The 17,038-nt window shown below is 54.4% G+C and overlaps 7 protein-coding genes and 1 non-coding gene across 8 annotated transcripts; 4 read left to right on the top strand and 4 right to left on the bottom strand.

The window, feature by feature from the left end:
* Positions 1-129: 129 nt before the first annotated feature.
* Positions 130-1,468, top strand: BO72DRAFT_494801 (uncharacterized protein; the record flags this gene model as incomplete). Its single annotated transcript, XM_040948497.1, has 4 exons — positions 130-207; positions 587-763; positions 844-984; positions 1,037-1,468. The coding sequence occupies 4 exons, from the start codon at positions 130-132 to the stop codon at positions 1,466-1,468; spliced, it is 828 nt and encodes a 275-aa protein (XP_040802974.1).
* Positions 1,469-1,911: 443 nt separating this feature from the next.
* Positions 1,912-3,301, bottom strand: BO72DRAFT_425995 (MFS general substrate transporter; the record flags this gene model as incomplete). The annotated part of the gene is made up of 3 exons (XM_040942930.1): positions 2,429-3,301; positions 2,262-2,367; positions 1,912-2,191 (listed from the first exon to the last, which is right to left on the bottom strand). Exons 1-3 carry the CDS (start codon positions 3,255-3,257, stop codon positions 1,912-1,914), a joined length of 1,215 nt encoding a protein of 404 aa, XP_040802973.1. The 5' UTR covers positions 3,258-3,301.
* Positions 3,302-3,627: 326 nt separating this feature from the next.
* Positions 3,628-4,661, bottom strand: BO72DRAFT_62231 (uncharacterized protein). Its single transcript, XM_040950571.1, has one exon. It carries the CDS (start codon positions 4,519-4,521, stop codon positions 3,745-3,747), a length of 777 nt encoding a protein of 258 aa, XP_040802972.1. The 5' UTR covers positions 4,522-4,661; the 3' UTR covers positions 3,628-3,744.
* A 984-nt stretch (positions 4,662-5,645) lies between these two features.
* On the bottom strand, positions 5,646-5,716 carry BO72DRAFT_t87. The gene has a single exon. It is a non-coding gene; the product is annotated as a tRNA-His (tRNA).
* Positions 5,717-6,799: 1,083 nt separating this feature from the next.
* Positions 6,800-8,449, bottom strand: BO72DRAFT_62199 (uncharacterized protein). The gene is made up of 2 exons (XM_040950570.1): positions 8,222-8,449; positions 6,800-8,169 (listed from the first exon to the last, which is right to left on the bottom strand). Exons 1-2 carry the CDS (start codon positions 8,297-8,299, stop codon positions 7,156-7,158), a joined length of 1,092 nt encoding a protein of 363 aa, XP_040802971.1. The 5' UTR covers positions 8,300-8,449; the 3' UTR covers positions 6,800-7,155.
* A 630-nt stretch (positions 8,450-9,079) lies between these two features.
* On the top strand, positions 9,080-10,082 carry BO72DRAFT_526498 (uncharacterized protein; the record flags this gene model as incomplete). The annotated part of the gene is made up of 5 exons (XM_040950041.1): positions 9,080-9,113; positions 9,223-9,310; positions 9,390-9,572; positions 9,620-9,714; positions 9,773-10,082. Exons 3-5 carry the CDS (start codon positions 9,546-9,548, stop codon positions 10,080-10,082), a joined length of 432 nt encoding a protein of 143 aa, XP_040802970.1. The 5' UTR covers positions 9,080-9,113; positions 9,223-9,310; positions 9,390-9,545.
* Positions 10,083-12,406: 2,324 nt separating this feature from the next.
* BO72DRAFT_62059 (uncharacterized protein) lies at positions 12,407-14,774 on the top strand. The gene is made up of 3 exons (XM_040950569.1): positions 12,407-12,606; positions 12,656-14,431; positions 14,484-14,774. The coding sequence occupies exon 2, from the start codon at positions 12,664-12,666 to the stop codon at positions 14,428-14,430; it is 1,767 nt and encodes a 588-aa protein (XP_040802969.1). The 5' UTR covers positions 12,407-12,606; positions 12,656-12,663; the 3' UTR covers position 14,431; positions 14,484-14,774.
* Positions 14,775-15,060: 286 nt separating this feature from the next.
* BO72DRAFT_446711 (FAD-dependent oxidoreductase) lies at positions 15,061-16,815 on the top strand. Its single transcript, XM_040944363.1, has 4 exons — positions 15,061-15,462; positions 15,549-15,817; positions 15,886-16,274; positions 16,371-16,815. Exons 1-4 carry the CDS (start codon positions 15,149-15,151, stop codon positions 16,785-16,787), a joined length of 1,389 nt encoding a protein of 462 aa, XP_040802968.1. The 5' UTR covers positions 15,061-15,148; the 3' UTR covers positions 16,788-16,815.
* The last annotated feature ends 223 nt before the right edge of the window (positions 16,816-17,038 follow it).

Here is a 17,038-nt window from a genome sequence, read left to right as displayed (position 1 = left end):
CTGAAGTGAACCAACACAATAATGAGAAGTCGAGACACACAGTTGGTGCTCTTACAAGTTTCCATTGTACATGAAGTACATCCTCTACCAGAGCGAGAAATTCGGTTACTAACGAAGTGCGAATCGACCATGGTCATCCCCAAACAGCGGCTGCATATAGCAAATAAGGTCGGCACTATCAAGACAATTGGATCTTTCCTGGATCTTGTACTTATCATTAATATGTAATAGCCAGTTGTCGGATCATACATATTACCCATAGCTATACCCGCGGTGGATTGCTCTACAAGATATTAAACCTCCGGCAGAGGACGCAACAAGCGTCGACAATCGGTTTGATAACAAGACTGCCGACACCTTGATTTAGATATAGCCTGAAATGCTACCTCTATTCCCCCACATTCCTAAGGTCAATGCTTGACAATCTCAAGGAGCGGCTGGCTGAGATTATTAAACTTCAATAGAAACTCTCTGTATTTTCAAGGTCTGGAAGAAAGAAATGGACCCGCTGAGGATTCTCACCTTTCTGTCTGCTATTATCTGCCTGCTGCTAGCCCTCCAATGGGGGGGCACAACGTACCCCTAGGGAAGCGGCCGCATCATCGGCCTATTCATTGCCTTCGGTATTCTTTTCTTATGCTTCATCACCATCAAACTTTACGCGGGCGAAAAAGCGATACTCCCGCCCCGACTCCTCCGCGGGCGCAACATCTGGGGCTCAGCCCTATTCAGCTTCTGCCTGAACCGCGCGATCTTCATCTTCGTGTACTACATAAGCACCTAGTAAAAGCATCAATCGAGCCACATCAATACCCCAACTAACCTCAACCTACCGCATCTCAGCTTCCAATCTGGTTCCAGTGCGTGAAAGGAGCCTCAGCCACCGAGTCCGGCGTGATGAACCTTCCGCTGGCCCTCTCCAACGCCCTGCTGGCCATGGGCTCCGACCTCCTCGTCACCGCCGCGCGATATCACTACAGCCCCGTGATGCTCCTGAGCACCGGCCTGACCTGCATCAGCGCGGGGCTGCTACCAGGTATTTTTCGGCCGGGCGGCGGGGCTGGGCATCCAGCTTCCCGTGTTCGTGGTCCAGACCACCCTCCCGACGACGGATATTCCCGCCGCCACCGCGCTCATGGCCTTTTTGCAGGTGCTGGGCGGCGCGATGTTCTTCTTCGTTGGCCAGAATGTCTTCCAGAATCAGCTTGTCGCGGGACTGCTACACGCGGACTTGCCGGTGGAGTTGGATGTGCAGGCGGTTCTGGGGGCAGGGCCGGCTGGGCTGCGGGAGATTGCCTCTGAAGATACGCTGGTGACGTTGCTGGCGGTGTATAATGTTGCAGTGGTCCGGACGTTCTATGTCGCTGTTGGTTTGGCGATAGTTCCGGTGCTGGGGGCGGCGGTTGTGGAGTGGCGGCCGATCAGCAAGGAGGGGCGGACAACATGGACTAATCATAGTGTTCGATAGATCAACTACAGATACTACCAGCGATAGTTTTGATAGAAGCTTGATCCGGACGAAGGAGGCCGAATTCGCTTCAATCTATAGTATGGAATCAGATTGAGCAAATGTCAATGTGTCAGTCAAGAAGCACCACGTTGATAGCAGACAGGTCAGATAATAGTGAAGAGAATGCTTATGACCAGCAGCACCAGCAGGACCAATCTTGCCCCACCCATTGCCCCATCCATATCATACGCGAATCTTCCAATGCCACTTATAATCCAAACACGCCCATCGAGCCGTCAAGAAAAGGAACATCGCTAACACAAGGACGCATCCCAGCCAGACGATCACGATGCGGGATCCGACTTTCTCGAGCATTTCTCCGCCGACGGGTATGGAAATCAACACGCTAGTAGCTTGGTCAGATATTCTGTATTTGGATTGGCTGCGATATGAGGAAAGACTTACGCAAAGCTCACCAGTGCATAGCAGGTCCCGAAGCGCATCCCAATTTCCTTCGCCGGCGACACCTGCCGGATGCACACCGGTGCGAGGCTGAGGAAGGATCCGGAGCTGAGGCCGTACAGCGCGCTGAAGAAGTACAGCGCTGTCATGGAGTGACTGAACGGGTACAGGATGATAAAGATGGCCAGGATGCCGAACGACACCAGGACTAGGAGGGTGTTCAGCCGGCCGTACATGTCGCCCACGCGGCCGGCGACAAGACGCCCGATGACCGAGCAGCTTTTTCCAAAAGTGAGGTTAGTACAGGGGGTACACCTCAATGAGTACGGTTGGGGGGAGGCTCGCTCACATATTGAGGACGACGAGCAGATTGACACTTGTATTCACGCTGAATCCCAGCGCCACAACGTAGGTCGGGAAGAGGCCAAGCAGGGCGAAGGTTTCGAGTTCGAGGACTAGATGATGAGTGAGCCAAGCATAACAACCGGCAGATGAGGAAACAAAAGAAAGACTTACACCATATCCCCACCGTGAGCAGCGAGAACCTCGAGTCCTTGAAGCACCTCGCATCGATAGCCGTTTTCAGCTTGTCGCCCTTGGGCAACCGCGACTTCACCAAAAAGGACCCCATCCCGCAGGCCGCCAAAATCACAAAAGCAAGAATCCGCATCCCCCAACGGAATCCGAACCTCGCGAAGGATGCTTTCAGAAGGAAGGGGAACACGACGCCCCCGAGTCCTGCACCCACCAACGCCGTCCCCATCGCCATCCCGATGCGCGCCTGGAACCAGTGCGGCACGCAGGCCAGCGCGACCGTACTCACCAGCGCACTCCCGATCCCCGCCATGATGCCGAAACTGAGGATGAACTGCCAGTACTGGGTACACTCCGCGGTGAGGAATAGGGCAACGACGTAGATGGTGGACCCGGCGATGACCAGGGCCTTGGGCCCGTAGGTGTCGAACAGCGGTCCGACAAAGACGCCCCCGGCGAGCATCATGAACATGTACAGGCCCGGTACCCAGCCCACAGTGCTGCTTGTATAGCTGGCGAGCTGGTGGGTCTCGAGGTGGGATTGCAGCACACCCACCGAGTTCATGAGGCCGTAGGAGGCGAGCACAAGGAGAGAGGACCCCAACACCACCAGCCATGATCTGAGGCCGCCGTCGGGAAAGTGCTCATTGGTGTCGGAGTGGCGCATCAAGCTCGTTGTGGAGGAGTCCACGAGCTGGAGCTCGAATTCGGGGCCATTGGTGTTTCGTGCGACGACGACATTCTCGGTGTCGGTCACATCGACGCCCGAGCGAGAGCAGGTGGTTTCTTGAGAGGTTGGTGCTAGCTCCATGGGCTTTTTTTGGGTGAGCTCGTGCGGTTGATGGGAGCTTGTCTTTGTGTTAACACCCTCTCTCATTGATCAGACACTTGGTGGAATAAGTGTTCTGATTCTTCAGGCATTAAGCGGGGTCAAATTTTTATAGACTCTTTTTCTTGCGGGGGCTCCACTTCTCAGGGCTTGCAATCCCGAGATCCCGATGCAGGATTAGTGGTCCTACCCAGACCATCGGATGGCCTTCCGATTGGCACATATCGCCGTATCAATCAATCTATCAATACCATCTTTATCCATGTGAGTCATGACAGCTAGTTAAGTTACACATTCCTCAAGCGAATTTTCTCGGCGGATAGCGCGTCCTTGATTAGTGCATCCCATACTACTCCATATCCTTCCCCTCCATTCATAGGTAAAGAACTCGACAATAGTAACATAACAAACTGTACAGTACATACGTCTCAAGCAACAGCAATTCCCCCATCCCCAGCCCACGATTACCCTAGCAGCAACAACACGCATCATCATCCTTGTTATTATTACTATCCCCGCAGCATCCCCCACAGCACCCATCGCAACATCCATCACAACACCCACCACATCCCCCACAGCAATCATCGTCGTCATCGCTCTTCTCCATCCTCGGCGCCTCTGGCGCCTGATACCCGGTATACTGGGTGGTCGTCGCAACATCGTCCCCGGGGTACGTCATATCATTGTTGTCCACATATCCGCGGTTGTCATCATTGTCACGATTGACATCATCGCCAGACCAGTAATCCCCATCGTCTCGGACATATTGCCCGGAATCCCGGTCGTCGGGGTTGTTCTCCCGTAGCTCGATCGTTTCGTTGTTTTGGGTCCATTCGTTGTAGATCACCGCGCCCCCGAGACCGGCTGCTGCACCGGCTGCTGCGCCGGCTATGATTGGTGTTCTGCTGTGCGGGTGGCTGGTGTGCGTTGAATGAGTGGGATGAGTGGGATGGAGACTGTGTTGAGGGTGTGGCGCGGGGTGGTGAGCGGTAGGGTGGTGAGCGGCGGGGTGGTGCTGTGGAGCGTGGTGAGGCTGGTGAGCTACCGGATGAGGGTGCGCTGCTGCATGTGGATGCGCTGCTGCGCGTGGGTGAGTTGGGTGTGAGTGTGCTGCCGCATGCTGGCGTGCGCTTGCGGCGTGGTGAGCCGGTGGATGGCCATGAGCAGTCCGCAGGCCGCGAGACTGGGCGTGTTGGTGCTGGCCCTGCTTGGTATGCGCAGGTGCGGGGCGGGTCGTGCGGCCCATGGCTCCGAGAGATGGCTGTGTCAGAGAAACGAAGAGAGAAGAATTTGTCGCTGCGTTGGATGCGCACTGTGTATTGTTCAATTCTCAGGTGATGGGCTGTACCACAACTGCGGGGGGTGGGTCAGGGCTACTGCTGCTGTGCCCCGAGCGGAAACTGCGTTGACGTCGGGGTCTTGGTCCGTATATAACATCCCACCCCATCTCTACTCCCCCTCCCTGGACCTCCTACTTAAGTTACCATGTGCGAGGCTTATGAATCGTATCGCGGAGATTACGATACATTAATGTGCCTCTGAATAGAAAGGTTGAACCCTGCCATTGCCACATTCGAGGAAGGACGAACAAGAATCTCCGCCCCCATCTTGGCAAGACGGAGAAGTAGTGGCCATCGGTGCAACCTCCAACAGCGGACACGAGACAAGCAACTTTGCTCGGCACAAACATGGGGTTGCAGGGTCGATTTCTGAGGTGCGGCTGAGAGACGGCCCAATAGCTTGTGAAGTCCAAGCTCGTATCTGCATGGGCAACGGGAAGGATGGACTCTCACCTCGGAAAGCAAACGCCACAAGCGCCCATCCAGGGCCAAAGCACCAATGCACGTGGGGCTTTTCTGGTGGCGATGCGTCTAGACTGATGCCAGGGACGGGATGATGGTCTGCGTCTGACCATGCCAAGGCAGTTTGTAAGGCATCCGTGCAGATAGGTTAAGCAATATTTGGAGGGAGGGAGGGGCGAGGTTGAATGCTTCGACGGGCGGATGCTTGATAATGGGAGGGCGCGGTATTCCGCACTTCGATGGAGGGATTGGAAATCAAGAATTGGACAGTTATGCCAACTCGTAGCACCCTGGTATCAATAAGCACAATGCAGCCGCGATCGAAGCAAGCATAGAACTTCGACGGGGTTAGGCTACAATCCCTGGTGCGGATGAGTGCGCTGGTCTGTTGACATGATGGACAGAACTTGTCATGGTGGATATGAGCTTTGGAACCGGGTCTGGAACAAAACCGCCAAGAAAAGCAATGTTTTCTTCCGCTCACGGCTTAACCACGACCAAGACGCCTCGGCGGACAATCTCTTCAGGCGCTCAAGGGAGGGGGCAGAAAAACAAAGCCAAAAAAGAGTGGCGCTGCCCGGAATCGAACCGGGGCTGGCACGGCCACAACGTGACGTCATACCACTAGACCACAGCACCTGTTGTTGTGATATTGGTACCCAATTACTGACTTATGTGTAACAATGTGTATACTTCCAAATGTGGCTTCTCGGTCTTGCCATTGAGGACAATATTGTCTATTTCTCCAACACTGAAAAGAGGATCAGGCAGATACTATTTTACTCCATACATAGGCATGACCCAGATTGTTTTATTTTGGATTGAGCACTTAAATTGGACTTGGTTTCCTGCATTACGTCTTGACAAATGTCTGCCTGTGGCGCCTATTCCCGGTTGTATATATTTTCTCCAGCATCCTTGTCGACGATGGGACACTACCCCGTAAAACATGCAACATCACAGTCGCACTGACGCGTAACCACAACCAGCAACCCGATAGCATGTAATAATGTCAATGCGAAAACACTAGCTGCTGTTGTCCCATAACATGGCATTGAGCAGCATTCTATACCCGACCGCAGAACGCGATCACGTGATATAAAGCGAATGCCCATGGGCTCTCGGTGAACGAGACTGCGCTCAGTGACATAGTCTCTTGACTCTGGCCCAGGCAGTCCAAGCTTATACCACCAAAGACCCTGGGAATGCTTCTCTGCTTGGTTGTAGTAGTGTATGTCATTATACCACACCCCGCGAAGACATCCATTCCCATAATGCCACAACCAGACAGAACACCAAATAACACCCTGGGATGAGCCCATGCCACCAATACCACGAGGATGGGAACCACAGAACTGGAAAGCCATACAGCACAAGAACACTCTGTAAGGGACGTCGAAGCCAACGCGAGCGGTGGCCGAGCGTGTTTGCAATCGCGAGCGACAGTAAAATGACCTCTACCAATCCTGCCACAGGGAGAAGTAGAAACCCTAGAACTTGCCCGAAGCCGTAGCCAAAGCCAAACGTGTCAAAAACTCTTACCACCGATTCGACGAAGACCGCCTCAACCAGGAACACAATGCATATAAAGATACAGTAGAGGACTGAGATGCATAGGGTTGAGTGGTGCGACTGCCAGATATCGCTTTGAAAGTCGAGGTGACTGAGGTGCGGGAGTGAGGATGGATTTAAAGGTGTAGTGACTGGGTCCGAGATTTGGACGGGCAGAAGCTGCAGAGTAAGATTCTCCTGGCTGGTTGCATCCTGCGATGGCAGAGCGGTGTGCTTGGCGCCTGCTGAGCACGGTCAGTTTGAGTCTCTGTATGATCGATGAAGATTCGATCTGCGAGGGTACGTGCCGATACCCTCCCCAAGAAGCTTATAGAAAGATTGGATGATGGTGAGCATAGGCCCTGCAACGAGTACCACAGCAATGACCTGCCCAAATGTCCAATCATCCTCCTCACCACCTGGAAAGCCCACAGGGCATTCTGTTGCCCAGATGCCGAAAAGAAGACGGAGTACTCCCCAGATGAAAGCGACGAGCAGCCAGATTATCTGTCTCCTGTCAGTGTCTATTATAAAGGGGCTTCGGAGAAGGGATCAGAGACCTCCGCAAGCATAGAGGTGAACCCTTTGACGAGAAGATGAGCGGTCAGAGTCAACGCCAATGTTGGAAGGTAGAACAGAGTGGACTTGAGACCCCGGGGAGACTTTGCTGCATCAGACCAGTCATGCACGTACTTCAAGCCGGCATGTACCCAGAGCCTGAGTCCAATTCTAAATCTTCCCAGCCAATTTACCGAGATCGACCGCGAAAGTCGGACAGTACGAGAGATAAACGAGAAGATGATTAGGAGCACAGCAAGAAGCATTGATAAGAAGCCCTCCGTTGCTTCGGGCTTGGCTAGAAGATAGCACGTGGCAGCGTCGTCGATCGCCGGAGGAAACCCCTCACTCAAAGCATGACTATCGCACATCAAATCCTTGTCAGAGGAATTAGGAGGCAGGGGTATCTGTCTATCGGTTATCCAGTTATAGTTACCAGTAAAACCGAGACCGATCACCAGGAACAGGCACAGTGCGCCCACAAAAAAGATGCGCCATGCGCGGTCGCCTGAATGGTTATGGAGATAGTTCCGCAGTATTGTTAGGCAAATCAGATTCGTCATGACGGAGAACCAGGCAAGACTGATGACGGCGTTCCAGTTAAATGTAGACAATCCGCCCCGAAGCTGTGAGGCCCCAGTGATGAGAATGGAGAATCCGGTCAAGAGTTGCATGTCACTGAATGCTAGAATACACTTTAGGCTATTAGCGAAATATGCCACCGGGTGGGTGCTACCGGCGAACTGGCACAAACAGACTTTTAAAAATGCCTCATCAAGCCCTACAGGGAGATACCGCGATCTCAGTGCACGAATGCGTTGTGAGATAATCAGCTTATCCACTAGATTCGGGAGATATGATCTCTGGAGATGCCCCTGTTTCGAGTTCTCGAAGGGATCGGAGTCTGGATCAAAGACCAATAGGTAATACAGCACAAGAATGGCTGCCACGATCCCGGCAGTGATGAGGTAGCTTAGCACGACCTTAGAGAGAGTAAGCAAGGCATCACTTGTTCTTCTGGGAGGGTAGACCTACACCAGTTCCTGTGATATCAGAATTCGCACCTAGCCCTGGCTTGGGCCCTTTACAGTCGCCATTCCAGGAAGTGCCCATTGTTGCCCCGCATTAGAATCATTGGGATGGATTAGGCTCACGCAGGCTCCATACCAGCTGGATAGCGCTTAAATGAAGACAATCCGACCATCCGATGAATGATGGTCCAGAAGAAGCCCTAGCTTCCGTGTAACCAAAAGGTCGATTCGCCAAAAACCTTCTTATGGGAATCAACCGAATCTTAAGCTGCGTCTGGGGGAAGAGGTTTGCTCACCTTGGTTTCGCACAGGCCGCCTGAGCAGCGCCGCACCTGATAGGGTTGGCGCAGCCACGGCGGTTATCTCATCGGCATGTCCGACTGGCTGTCGCCATTGACCCTTGTTTGCCTAGAGACTGTGGGATTAGAAGCAAAAACATACCCGAGTCTACTCAACATAGCTAATGATCTTCCAAGAAGCCTGAATGTACTGTACTTCGGAGTCGTTTTATATGCTCGACTTCTTCGAACAAGCAGGGCAGAGCTTGGCATATCTATCACCGTACTTTAGTATTTAGGGTCATAATCTCTGCTCTAGAATGTGTCTAGTCCTGACAGTGGCGTCAGCCGCATTCATAATCTAATGTTATGATTGGGCGAGTTGGGTCACCGACAAAAATAAGGATCATCAAAAACACAAACTCCACAAAGCTGTTTCTTCACTGAATGAGGCTCTGAACCGAATGGCATGATTGAACTACAGGAAACAAGCCAACATAGGGATGACTGCATTGGTGGTGCGGAATCACAATATAAGCGGCCAATACGACCACAGCTCAGCCGCAAGCCACCCTAAGCACTATCTCAAGTAAACAATCAGCACCAAGGCACAACATTGTATTGATTCTGTTCATATTTATCAACAAAGTCATTGTATCAGTCATGTCGAGTGAGGGATGATCGTTATGTTTCGGTCAAAAGTCGCTGACGATGCGGCTGGATTTAGGGTCAGACGAACCAGCTTCCATCCAACGTTTCCATCGCTCGTGTTTGGCGTCAGTAGGAAGCTGCGCCATCCGCTTGGCTGTTGAAAGGTTGGTTTGAAATTTCCCTTGGCGCTTCGATGGGCTGCCTCATTTTCAGCTTAATCACGAAGCTCACCATATCCCATAGACATAAAAAGCCAGAGGGCTATATAAAGTCTCATCATTTTCCTCTCTTGAACGGAGGACAACAGACAACAGGAAAACAGTGAAGCGACCTCGTTACTAACAACAACCTTACCGCTCGAGTCAGCTACGAGAACATAAGAACGAACGTCTTTCCAACATGACCGACTGGCTCAATAATCTCTACGTGTGTCTTCTTGCGCCCTTGTGAGCAAACCCAGCTAACTCCGCAAGGCCGTCTACGGCGACCACGAAAACGAGAAACCCAGCAACACCATCCCCGTCGTTGACGATAAGAACGGCGACATCAACGCGGGCTTCGGCGGGAAGTAAGCTCTGACTGCTCCAGCGTCACGAGGGTGTGTGTGCGGTGGCTGACCGTCCTAGGTACGTCTGGCTGGTGGCCAACTATCTTCAGGACCCGCAGAACTGCCTACACAACATCAAGGTGGTGTTCTCGAACACGGAGAAGCCAGGCCAGATGGACCTGGCCAAAGGGGCCGGGGGACAATACCGCTACCTGGAGACCTCGACCGTGGCCGCGGAGGGCTTCGGGATTTCGAACCTGAAGCTCCTGCGGAGCACGGATGAGATGAGCAGCACCGATCTGGGACGGCGGGGATATCGCGGATGGACGACGGATATTAATGCAGGTCGGGGAGGGGATTATTTGTATCTGGTCTGGAGGAATGGTTGAGTACTGGTGCTTCATATGATTGAGGGCATGGTATGGTGCTTCTAGGGCTCCGGCATAGAAATTACCATTCTGACTTTTATTGTTTGACCCCGTCAATTAGGAGTCTTGGTCATATCGAACAGACAATTGGGTTGAGATTTGTGCTTCAGGACGGAGATTGCTGTAGGAACCAGGCAGATTGAGACTGAGGAAGAAGCTCACTGCATGATCATGGATGGATAAACACGCGGATAAACCCATGAATAAGTGGGTAGGGTAGAGTCCATCAGTCCCGGCGAACAGGCAAGTACTTCGATAACAAGAACAAAAGTAAAGGAAAGGAGAAAGAACATGACCAGCTCTGCCCAGAGCTAGAGGAACTGGAACTAGATTTTTCTTCACATTTTGGAGTTGCTATGACCAGTCCGTGGTAGGTTTGATGAGGGATGCATTTTTGGTATGGAAGTGAATGGCTCCCATGTGCGCGGGATTAATTTTCTCCCAGAAGTCCAGTTGTCAATCAAGTGGCCCAAACAGTTCAAGGCATAGGATTGAGGGAATGAGTCGCCCAAAGGGTTTTCCTGATTGAGCCAGGCTTGAAGCTGAGAGTGTCGGAAGGGGGCGGCAGAAACCAGGGTCGGCTCCACCCTCGGCCCGAGCTTTCTTTCTTTCTCCACTTTTTCCCTTTCCGAGTCTTCCAAGTTGCTTCCTGCTTTCCCCTTTCTCCGTCTCCATGCTTGTGGACTTGCAACAGAGAATCAATCAATCAATCAATCAATCAATCAATCAATCAATCAATCAATCAATCAATCAATCAATCCGCCACACTCATTGATCATGACATAGTGCTTGCGATATTCATCACAATCTCACAAGTCTCTTCTCGTCTGTTCAGTTCGAACACCCCCAAAATAGCATCAGCCGCTAGTGAGGCTCGCCGTTGTTTGAGGATCCCGGATTCCCAGCAACCCCAATTTTCGATCGTCTCATCATGAAACCCCCACCGTTCGCGCTCTGGGCCCGGGAACTCCCAAGAATTGGCTCGGATCAATCTTTTCCCTCACTGCTGCCCCTCAATTGCTCAATTGCACCCTCAAATCGAGCCTTCCGCATGTGATGTGGGTGAAAAACACCTGTTCGATCAAACAATTGGCCAATCCGCTAGTACTTCGTACAATCACGAAGATCCACACTTGTCTTCCGCGGGATTGTGAAGTCCCTCACGGACACACCGCCTCCGAGAGGCCCTCCAGGAGTCCAGGTAGGGAAGAACCCCGAAGCTATCGAAGTTTCGACCAAGCATCGACCCTCTTTCGTAGCCAGCTTTAAGGTTTAGCTCAGGAGGCTCTCCGGTCGATCCACTCGGGCAGGATTCCTCGGGATGCAATAGGACTGCTCCCTCGGTCTAGTCGGAGAAAAAACTCTGTGCTAAGCACGCCCGATGACTTTGGCTCCGCACACCCTCGAGGGATAGGGACTATTGTCCCTACTCCAGAGTCCAGCCAAACATGTTCTTCGAGTGGAGTTTCTTCCCGAATCTACACCCTAAGAATAGCCACTTGCCCTGGGTCGGCCATTAACCCCGACCTTCTCCATCACCCGCGTCTCGGGCTGCTCTAGTAACCATTGTTTGGATTTTCCTTTTCGGTACAGCAGGCGTTCTATCCACGGTCTGCTCTCTCATATCCGGGAAAGCTTCAGGCACAACTCATTTTGGCCTTATTCAAGCTGGTGTCACTACTCTCGGCACCGTCAATCGCAATCAAGACGACCATGAGCCAACGGCAGAGACCACAACCTACTTTCAGGGCAAGTGTTCGAATGATTGATGGCCTGTAGTTGCTCTTCATGTTGTTCGCACACGGACCATCTCGTGAGACCCATCCAGAACCAAAGCAGAACCTGGATCTCTAGCGCGTTTCAATGCGACGGATTTGGAGTCTCCCCAGCCGGCCCCGTCGCTTCTTGCTACTGTGATGGTCCATTCCCCATCGCACGATGTACTTGTGCGACCGCTCGGCCTCAGGTCACCATCACGCAAGAGGAGTCCAGGCTACACATGGACCACATCGTGATCCCAACGGACCCCGGTCTAGTCTACCCCTGTCTGATAACCACGGTCGACGGTTCCCTCTAAGCCAAGATGGTCAGGAACCTTACCTGGATGGTGCTTTTCGACTGGCAGGGATTGGCTTTCAGCCGTGATCTGGGCAAGAGAGTGAGATCCTCTTCGGGACGATCATAGACCCTCAAACACAAAGGGTTTCATGACCGCTTCTTGAAATAGATCATCCCGAACCTCATCCGGCCTCGAAGGCTTGAGAGACTCAAGATAAAAGGCGTCTTCATCCTCGCGTTTCTGTGCTTTTTTCCATCATCATCCTTCAACCACTTCTCTCTTTCTCTTTCTTTCTTCTCTCCTAAACCCTCAAAAAACATTGCTCTGGTAGCATTTCCTTCGTTCTCACACGATTATCTAGCTATAATCGTCTTCCTACTCTCCTCACTTCTTTCCTTCTCACTCTTGTCAACTTGTTTCAATTTGGTAAGTATACCGCCTCTTTTGCTCTGCGATCAGTGACTGACACCAGCAGAAATCACGATGCGTGTTTCCAAGGTTTCCGCCGCGACTGTGCTCGCTTCGACCGTCTCCGTTAATGCGATCCCCATTCCCTGTCTCCTTCCCTTCCTGAGCGGCGCTGGTAGCCTCTTCGGAAGCTCGGGTCTGGGTGCCAGCTTGGGCGGCAGCGGCAGTGCTGATTTGGGCGCCAGCCTGGGTGCCGGTGCCAGCGGCAGCGGCAGCGGAAGTGCCGGTCTAGGTGCTGGGCTCGGAGGAAACGCGGCTGCCAGCCTTGGTGCGAATGCTGGTCTGGGCGCTGGTCTGGGTGCCGGCCTGAGCGGTCTCTTCGGTGGCAGCGGCAGCGGTAGTGCTAGTGCCACCGGCAGCGGCAGCGCTGATCTGGGAGCCGGAGCTGATCTGGGCGCGAACGCCGGTCTCGGTGCCAACGCTGGTCTGGGTGCCAACGCCGGTCTTGGTGCTGGCGCCAGCCTTGGTGCTGGTGCTGGTCTCGGCGCTGGTGCCGCTGCTACTCCCTCTGCTGGTCTGGGTGCTGGTGCTGGCCTTGGTGCTGATGCTGGCCTTGGTGCTAGTGCTGGCCTCGGTGGTAGCGCCGGTCTGGGTGCTGGTGCCGATCTTGGCGCTGGTGCCTCTGGTGGTGCCTCTGGTGGTGCCTCCGGTGGTGCTTCTGGCGGTGCTTCTGGCGGTGCCTCTGGCGGTGCTTCCGGCAGCGCTGGTCTGGGTGCTGGAGCTGATCTTGGCGCCAGCGCCGGTCTGGGCGCGGGTGCTAGCCTTGGTGCTGGCGCTGGTCTCGGTGCCGGTGCCGCTGCTACCCCCTCCGCTGGCCTGGGTGCCGGTGCCGGCCTCGGTGGAAGCGCTGGTCTTAGCGGTAGTGCTGGTCTCGGTGGCAGCGCCGGTCTCGGTGCCGGTGCCGGTCTCGGTGGCTCTGGTGATGTTTCCGGCAGCGGCAGCGGCAGCGCTGGTGCTACTCCTACTGGTGACGTTGGTGTTTCCCCTGTTGCAACTGGAGCTGCTGGTGGTAGCGGCGATGTTTCTGGTGGTGCCTCTGGCGATCTCTCTGGCAGCGGCGGTGTCTCTGGCGGTGCTTCGGGCGGTGCTTCGGGCGGTCTTTCCGGCGGTGCCTCCGGCGATGTTTCTGGCAGCGGCAGCGGCAGCGGTGACGTTTCCGGTGGTGCTTCCGGTGGTGCTTCGGGCGATCTCTCCGGCAGTGGCAGTGGTGATGTTTCTGGCGGTGCTTCGGGCGACCTCTCTGGCAGCGGCGGTGTTTCTGGCGGTGCTTCTGGTGGTGCTTCTGGCGGTGTCTCCGGCGGTGCTTCTGGTGATCTCTCTGGCAGCGGCGGTGCCTCTGGCGGTGCTTCCGGCGGTGCTACCCCTACTGTTGTCGCTGGCCCCAGCGGCACTACTGTCTCGTTCGGCACTACCACCAGCGTCTCCCTTCCCGGCGGTGGTCTCACGGCTGGTGTCTCGGGCAGCGGCAGCGTCAGCGGCAGCGGCAGCGGTGATGCTGGCGTAGGTGCTGATACCGGAGCTGACACTGGTGCGGGTGCTGACACCGGGGCAGGCGCAGGTGGTGATGCAGGACTCGACGCGGGAGCTGGCGGCGACGCCAGCGCCGATGCTAACGCCAGCGCTACTGCCGATGCTTCGGCTGATGGAGATGCTGATGCCAATGCTGATGCTGACGCCACCGCTACTGGTGGCGGTTCTGCCACTGCTAACGCTAATGCGGAGGCTTCTGGCTCGGGACACGCCAGTGCTAACGCCTCTGCCAACGCCTCGGCCAGTGCTTGAGGTGAGCTTTTCTTTTTTCTCTGAATTATGGTCCTAGACTAACTTGGCAACAGTCAATTCCACACCTGTCGATGCGACAAACAACAACAACAACTACTACCCCACTCTGGATCACCGACCATCATCGTGATCCCTCTTTGGCATGAAACTCACTCCCTTTTGAAGTGGTTTGGAGGATGATGAATCAGGAAATTTTTGCTTATAGTCATTCGTTTATAATTGTGTTTTGATCATGAGACTGTCTAATACCGACATGTTATTTTAGCTAGGAAAAGCTGCTCTAATCTCTTGCTACAGCAATGCACACACAGCTTGGAATTGTCATTCTTATGTTCTTTGTTCTTCTTATTCCAGTGCAAACCCCCCGAATCACCGACTGGCTCCACTAATCACAGATCCTTCCCGCCGCAAACCCCCGATTGGGGGAATTGAACAATTGGTGCTGCACGCTTCCCTAGTAGTGCTTATGGCCGGCACATCCTTGCCCCAAAGGTGAGGTCAAGACCAATGCAAGAGACGAATCATCTGTGCTGGTCTTATCACTAAGCCTGTAGTTCGATGCAGCTACATCCGCCGCACCAGCGCCTCCCTCCTCAGCCTCCCCTCGCTTGTCGCACCACCTTCCCTGATCCTTTCACCATCCTATAAGCTCCACAAGTTTCCCAGTCACTCAATTCACCTCCAATTTCTTTAAGCATCTTACACATAACCACCCAGAATGCCACCCCCAAATCTCCGACCGTGCAAAGTCCTCATCGCCGGGGGCGGCATCAGCGGGCTCACCCTGGCGCTGTCGCTGGAGAAGCACGGCATCGACTACCTGCTCCTCGAGGCATACCCGGACTTGGCCCCGCGACGCGGCGGCGGCATCGCCGTGATGCCGAACGGCGCGCGCATCCTAGACCAACTGGGCTGTTACGAGGACCTCTACCGGCGCGCAGGGGACAGTGCGGCGTCTCGGCTGTATCTCCGCGAGCCCGACGGCCAAGTCCTGGCCACCGTCGATCACATCGACAAAGGCTTGACAGAGAGGTAGTCTTCCCACCTCGGGACTTTTCTACTCAGTATATCTCAAATCTGCTCCAGATTCCATCTACTAAATGTGAACACTCGCACAGACACGGCTACCCAATCATCTGGGCCGACCGCCACCACCTCCTGCGCACGCTCCACGACCACATCGCCGACAAATCCAGACTCCTCCCGAACAAACGCATCACCAGCGTGCACCATTCTCCCGGGGGGGTCGAAGTCACCACCGCCGACGGCAGCACGTACCAAGGCGACATCCTCGTCGGCGCGGACGGAACTCACTCGACCGTGCGGCGGGCGATCGTCGCGCGGGCCACCGAGCAAGGTCTAGGGAAGGAGTACTCCGAAGAAGAGCGTATGCTTTTCCCCAATATCCTTACCCTGCATCACCCCTAAAAACTCATTAATAATTCTTGGGTGAAGAAATCCCCTCCACCTACGACTGCATCTTCGGCCTCTCGCCTTACCATCCAGGTCTCTCGCAGCAAGAAGAAGAGAGCACCCTCCAGTTCATCCTGGGCGACCACCAGTCCTACATCGTAGGTACCTCCCGCCCCGCCAACCGCACCTGGTGGTTCCTCGCCATGAATCGGGGCGCCATCCGCCACGGGGCAGAGATTCCGAAGTACGATGCCGCAGATAAGGAGCGGGTGCTCCGCGCGCATGCAAACGATCAGATTACCCCGACTGTTACGTTAGCGGATCTACTGGATGCCGGCCCGGTGGAGACGGTCTACACGCCCCTGCGGGAGTGGGTGTACTCGCGATGGCACCTGGGGAGGATGGGGGTGGTCGGGGATGCGGCGCATAAGGTAGGCTTTCTCTTCTCTTGGCACTCTGATTGAAAGGTGTGTGGTGAATGGGGTTGGAGTGGGCTAATGAAGATACTGTTGGGTATTGGGGGTTAGATGACGACGGTGCTCGCGCAAGGCGGCAACCAAGCTTTCGAAAGCGCGGCCGCGCTGACGAATTGTCTGGTGAAAGTGCTGGCAAATGGGAAATCTGGGAGAATGACGGACGGCGAGATTGAGGCGATGTTCGAGGAGGTGCAGGTAGGACGTGCCCCGAGAGCCACAGAAATGATGGAGGCGTCCGGCAAGAAGCAGCGGGCGGATGCGATGGAGACGCCGGAGCTGAAGCATTTCTCGGTGAATGTGTTTCCGAAGATCATGGCGGAGGGGGCGTTTCGGCGGTGGAAGGAGTATTTGGTCGGGGCAGTCTCGCTGCGCGGGTTGCCGACTCCGTGTCGGAAGAGAGCGGTACCGTTTGATGATGAGGTGGAGTGTGGGGGTGAGGGGCTGGGGAGGGTGGTGGCTAAGTTGTAGAGGTGAATTGGATGGGTCTAGATCTTGGGCTGGGCTGTTGTGGTCCGATGGGTTGTCGTCGATGAGATAAGGATAATGGCGGGGGGTAGGGTTGAGGGCATCAGGTGATCCTCTCCATCATGAAGGAAGAAGGAGGTCTCAAGGGTTGACGATATGTCTAGACTCTCGATACTCAGTGCTGGAATGGTTCCTGATCCACATTAACTTTCATTGAAGCCTAAAGCTTACTCCGGGTCGTGACGTCATGAATC

Source organism: Aspergillus fijiensis (genome assembly GCF_003184825.1).
Source record: "Aspergillus fijiensis CBS 313.89 unplaced genomic scaffold BO72scaffold_15, whole genome shotgun sequence".
NCBI classification, from domain to species: Eukaryota; Fungi; Ascomycota; class Eurotiomycetes; order Eurotiales; family Aspergillaceae; genus Aspergillus; species Aspergillus fijiensis.
The sequence above is the reverse complement of the archived record's forward strand: the minus strand, read 5'-3'. Positions and strand labels throughout refer to the sequence as shown.

What these genes read in the sequence shown, in the direction of transcription:
- BO72DRAFT_62199 (XM_040950570.1), bottom strand. Translation starts at nt 8,299, where the DNA reads ATGGGCACTTCCTGGAATGGCGACTGTAAAGGGCCCAAGCCAGGGCTA. An exon ending in CTGATATCACAGGAACTGGT is followed by an intron (nt 8,170 to 8,221) that starts GTAGGTCTACCC and finishes ACTCTCTCTAAG; the next exon opens with GTCGTGCTAAGCTACCTCAT.
- BO72DRAFT_446711 (XM_040944363.1), top strand. Translation starts at nt 15,149, where the DNA reads ATGCCACCCCCAAATCTCCGACCGTGCAAAGTCCTCATCGCCGGGGGC. An exon ending in GACAAAGGCTTGACAGAGAG is followed by an intron (nt 15,463 to 15,548) that starts GTAGTCTTCCCA and finishes ACACTCGCACAG; the next exon opens with ACACGGCTACCCAATCATCT. An exon ending in TCGGGGATGCGGCGCATAAG is followed by an intron (nt 16,275 to 16,370) that starts GTAGGCTTTCTC and finishes ATTGGGGGTTAG; the next exon opens with ATGACGACGGTGCTCGCGCA.
- BO72DRAFT_62231 (XM_040950571.1), bottom strand. Translation starts at nt 4,521, where the DNA reads ATGGGCCGCACGACCCGCCCCGCACCTGCGCATACCAAGCAGGGCCAG.
- BO72DRAFT_62059 (XM_040950569.1), top strand. Translation starts at nt 12,664, where the DNA reads ATGCGTGTTTCCAAGGTTTCCGCCGCGACTGTGCTCGCTTCGACCGTC.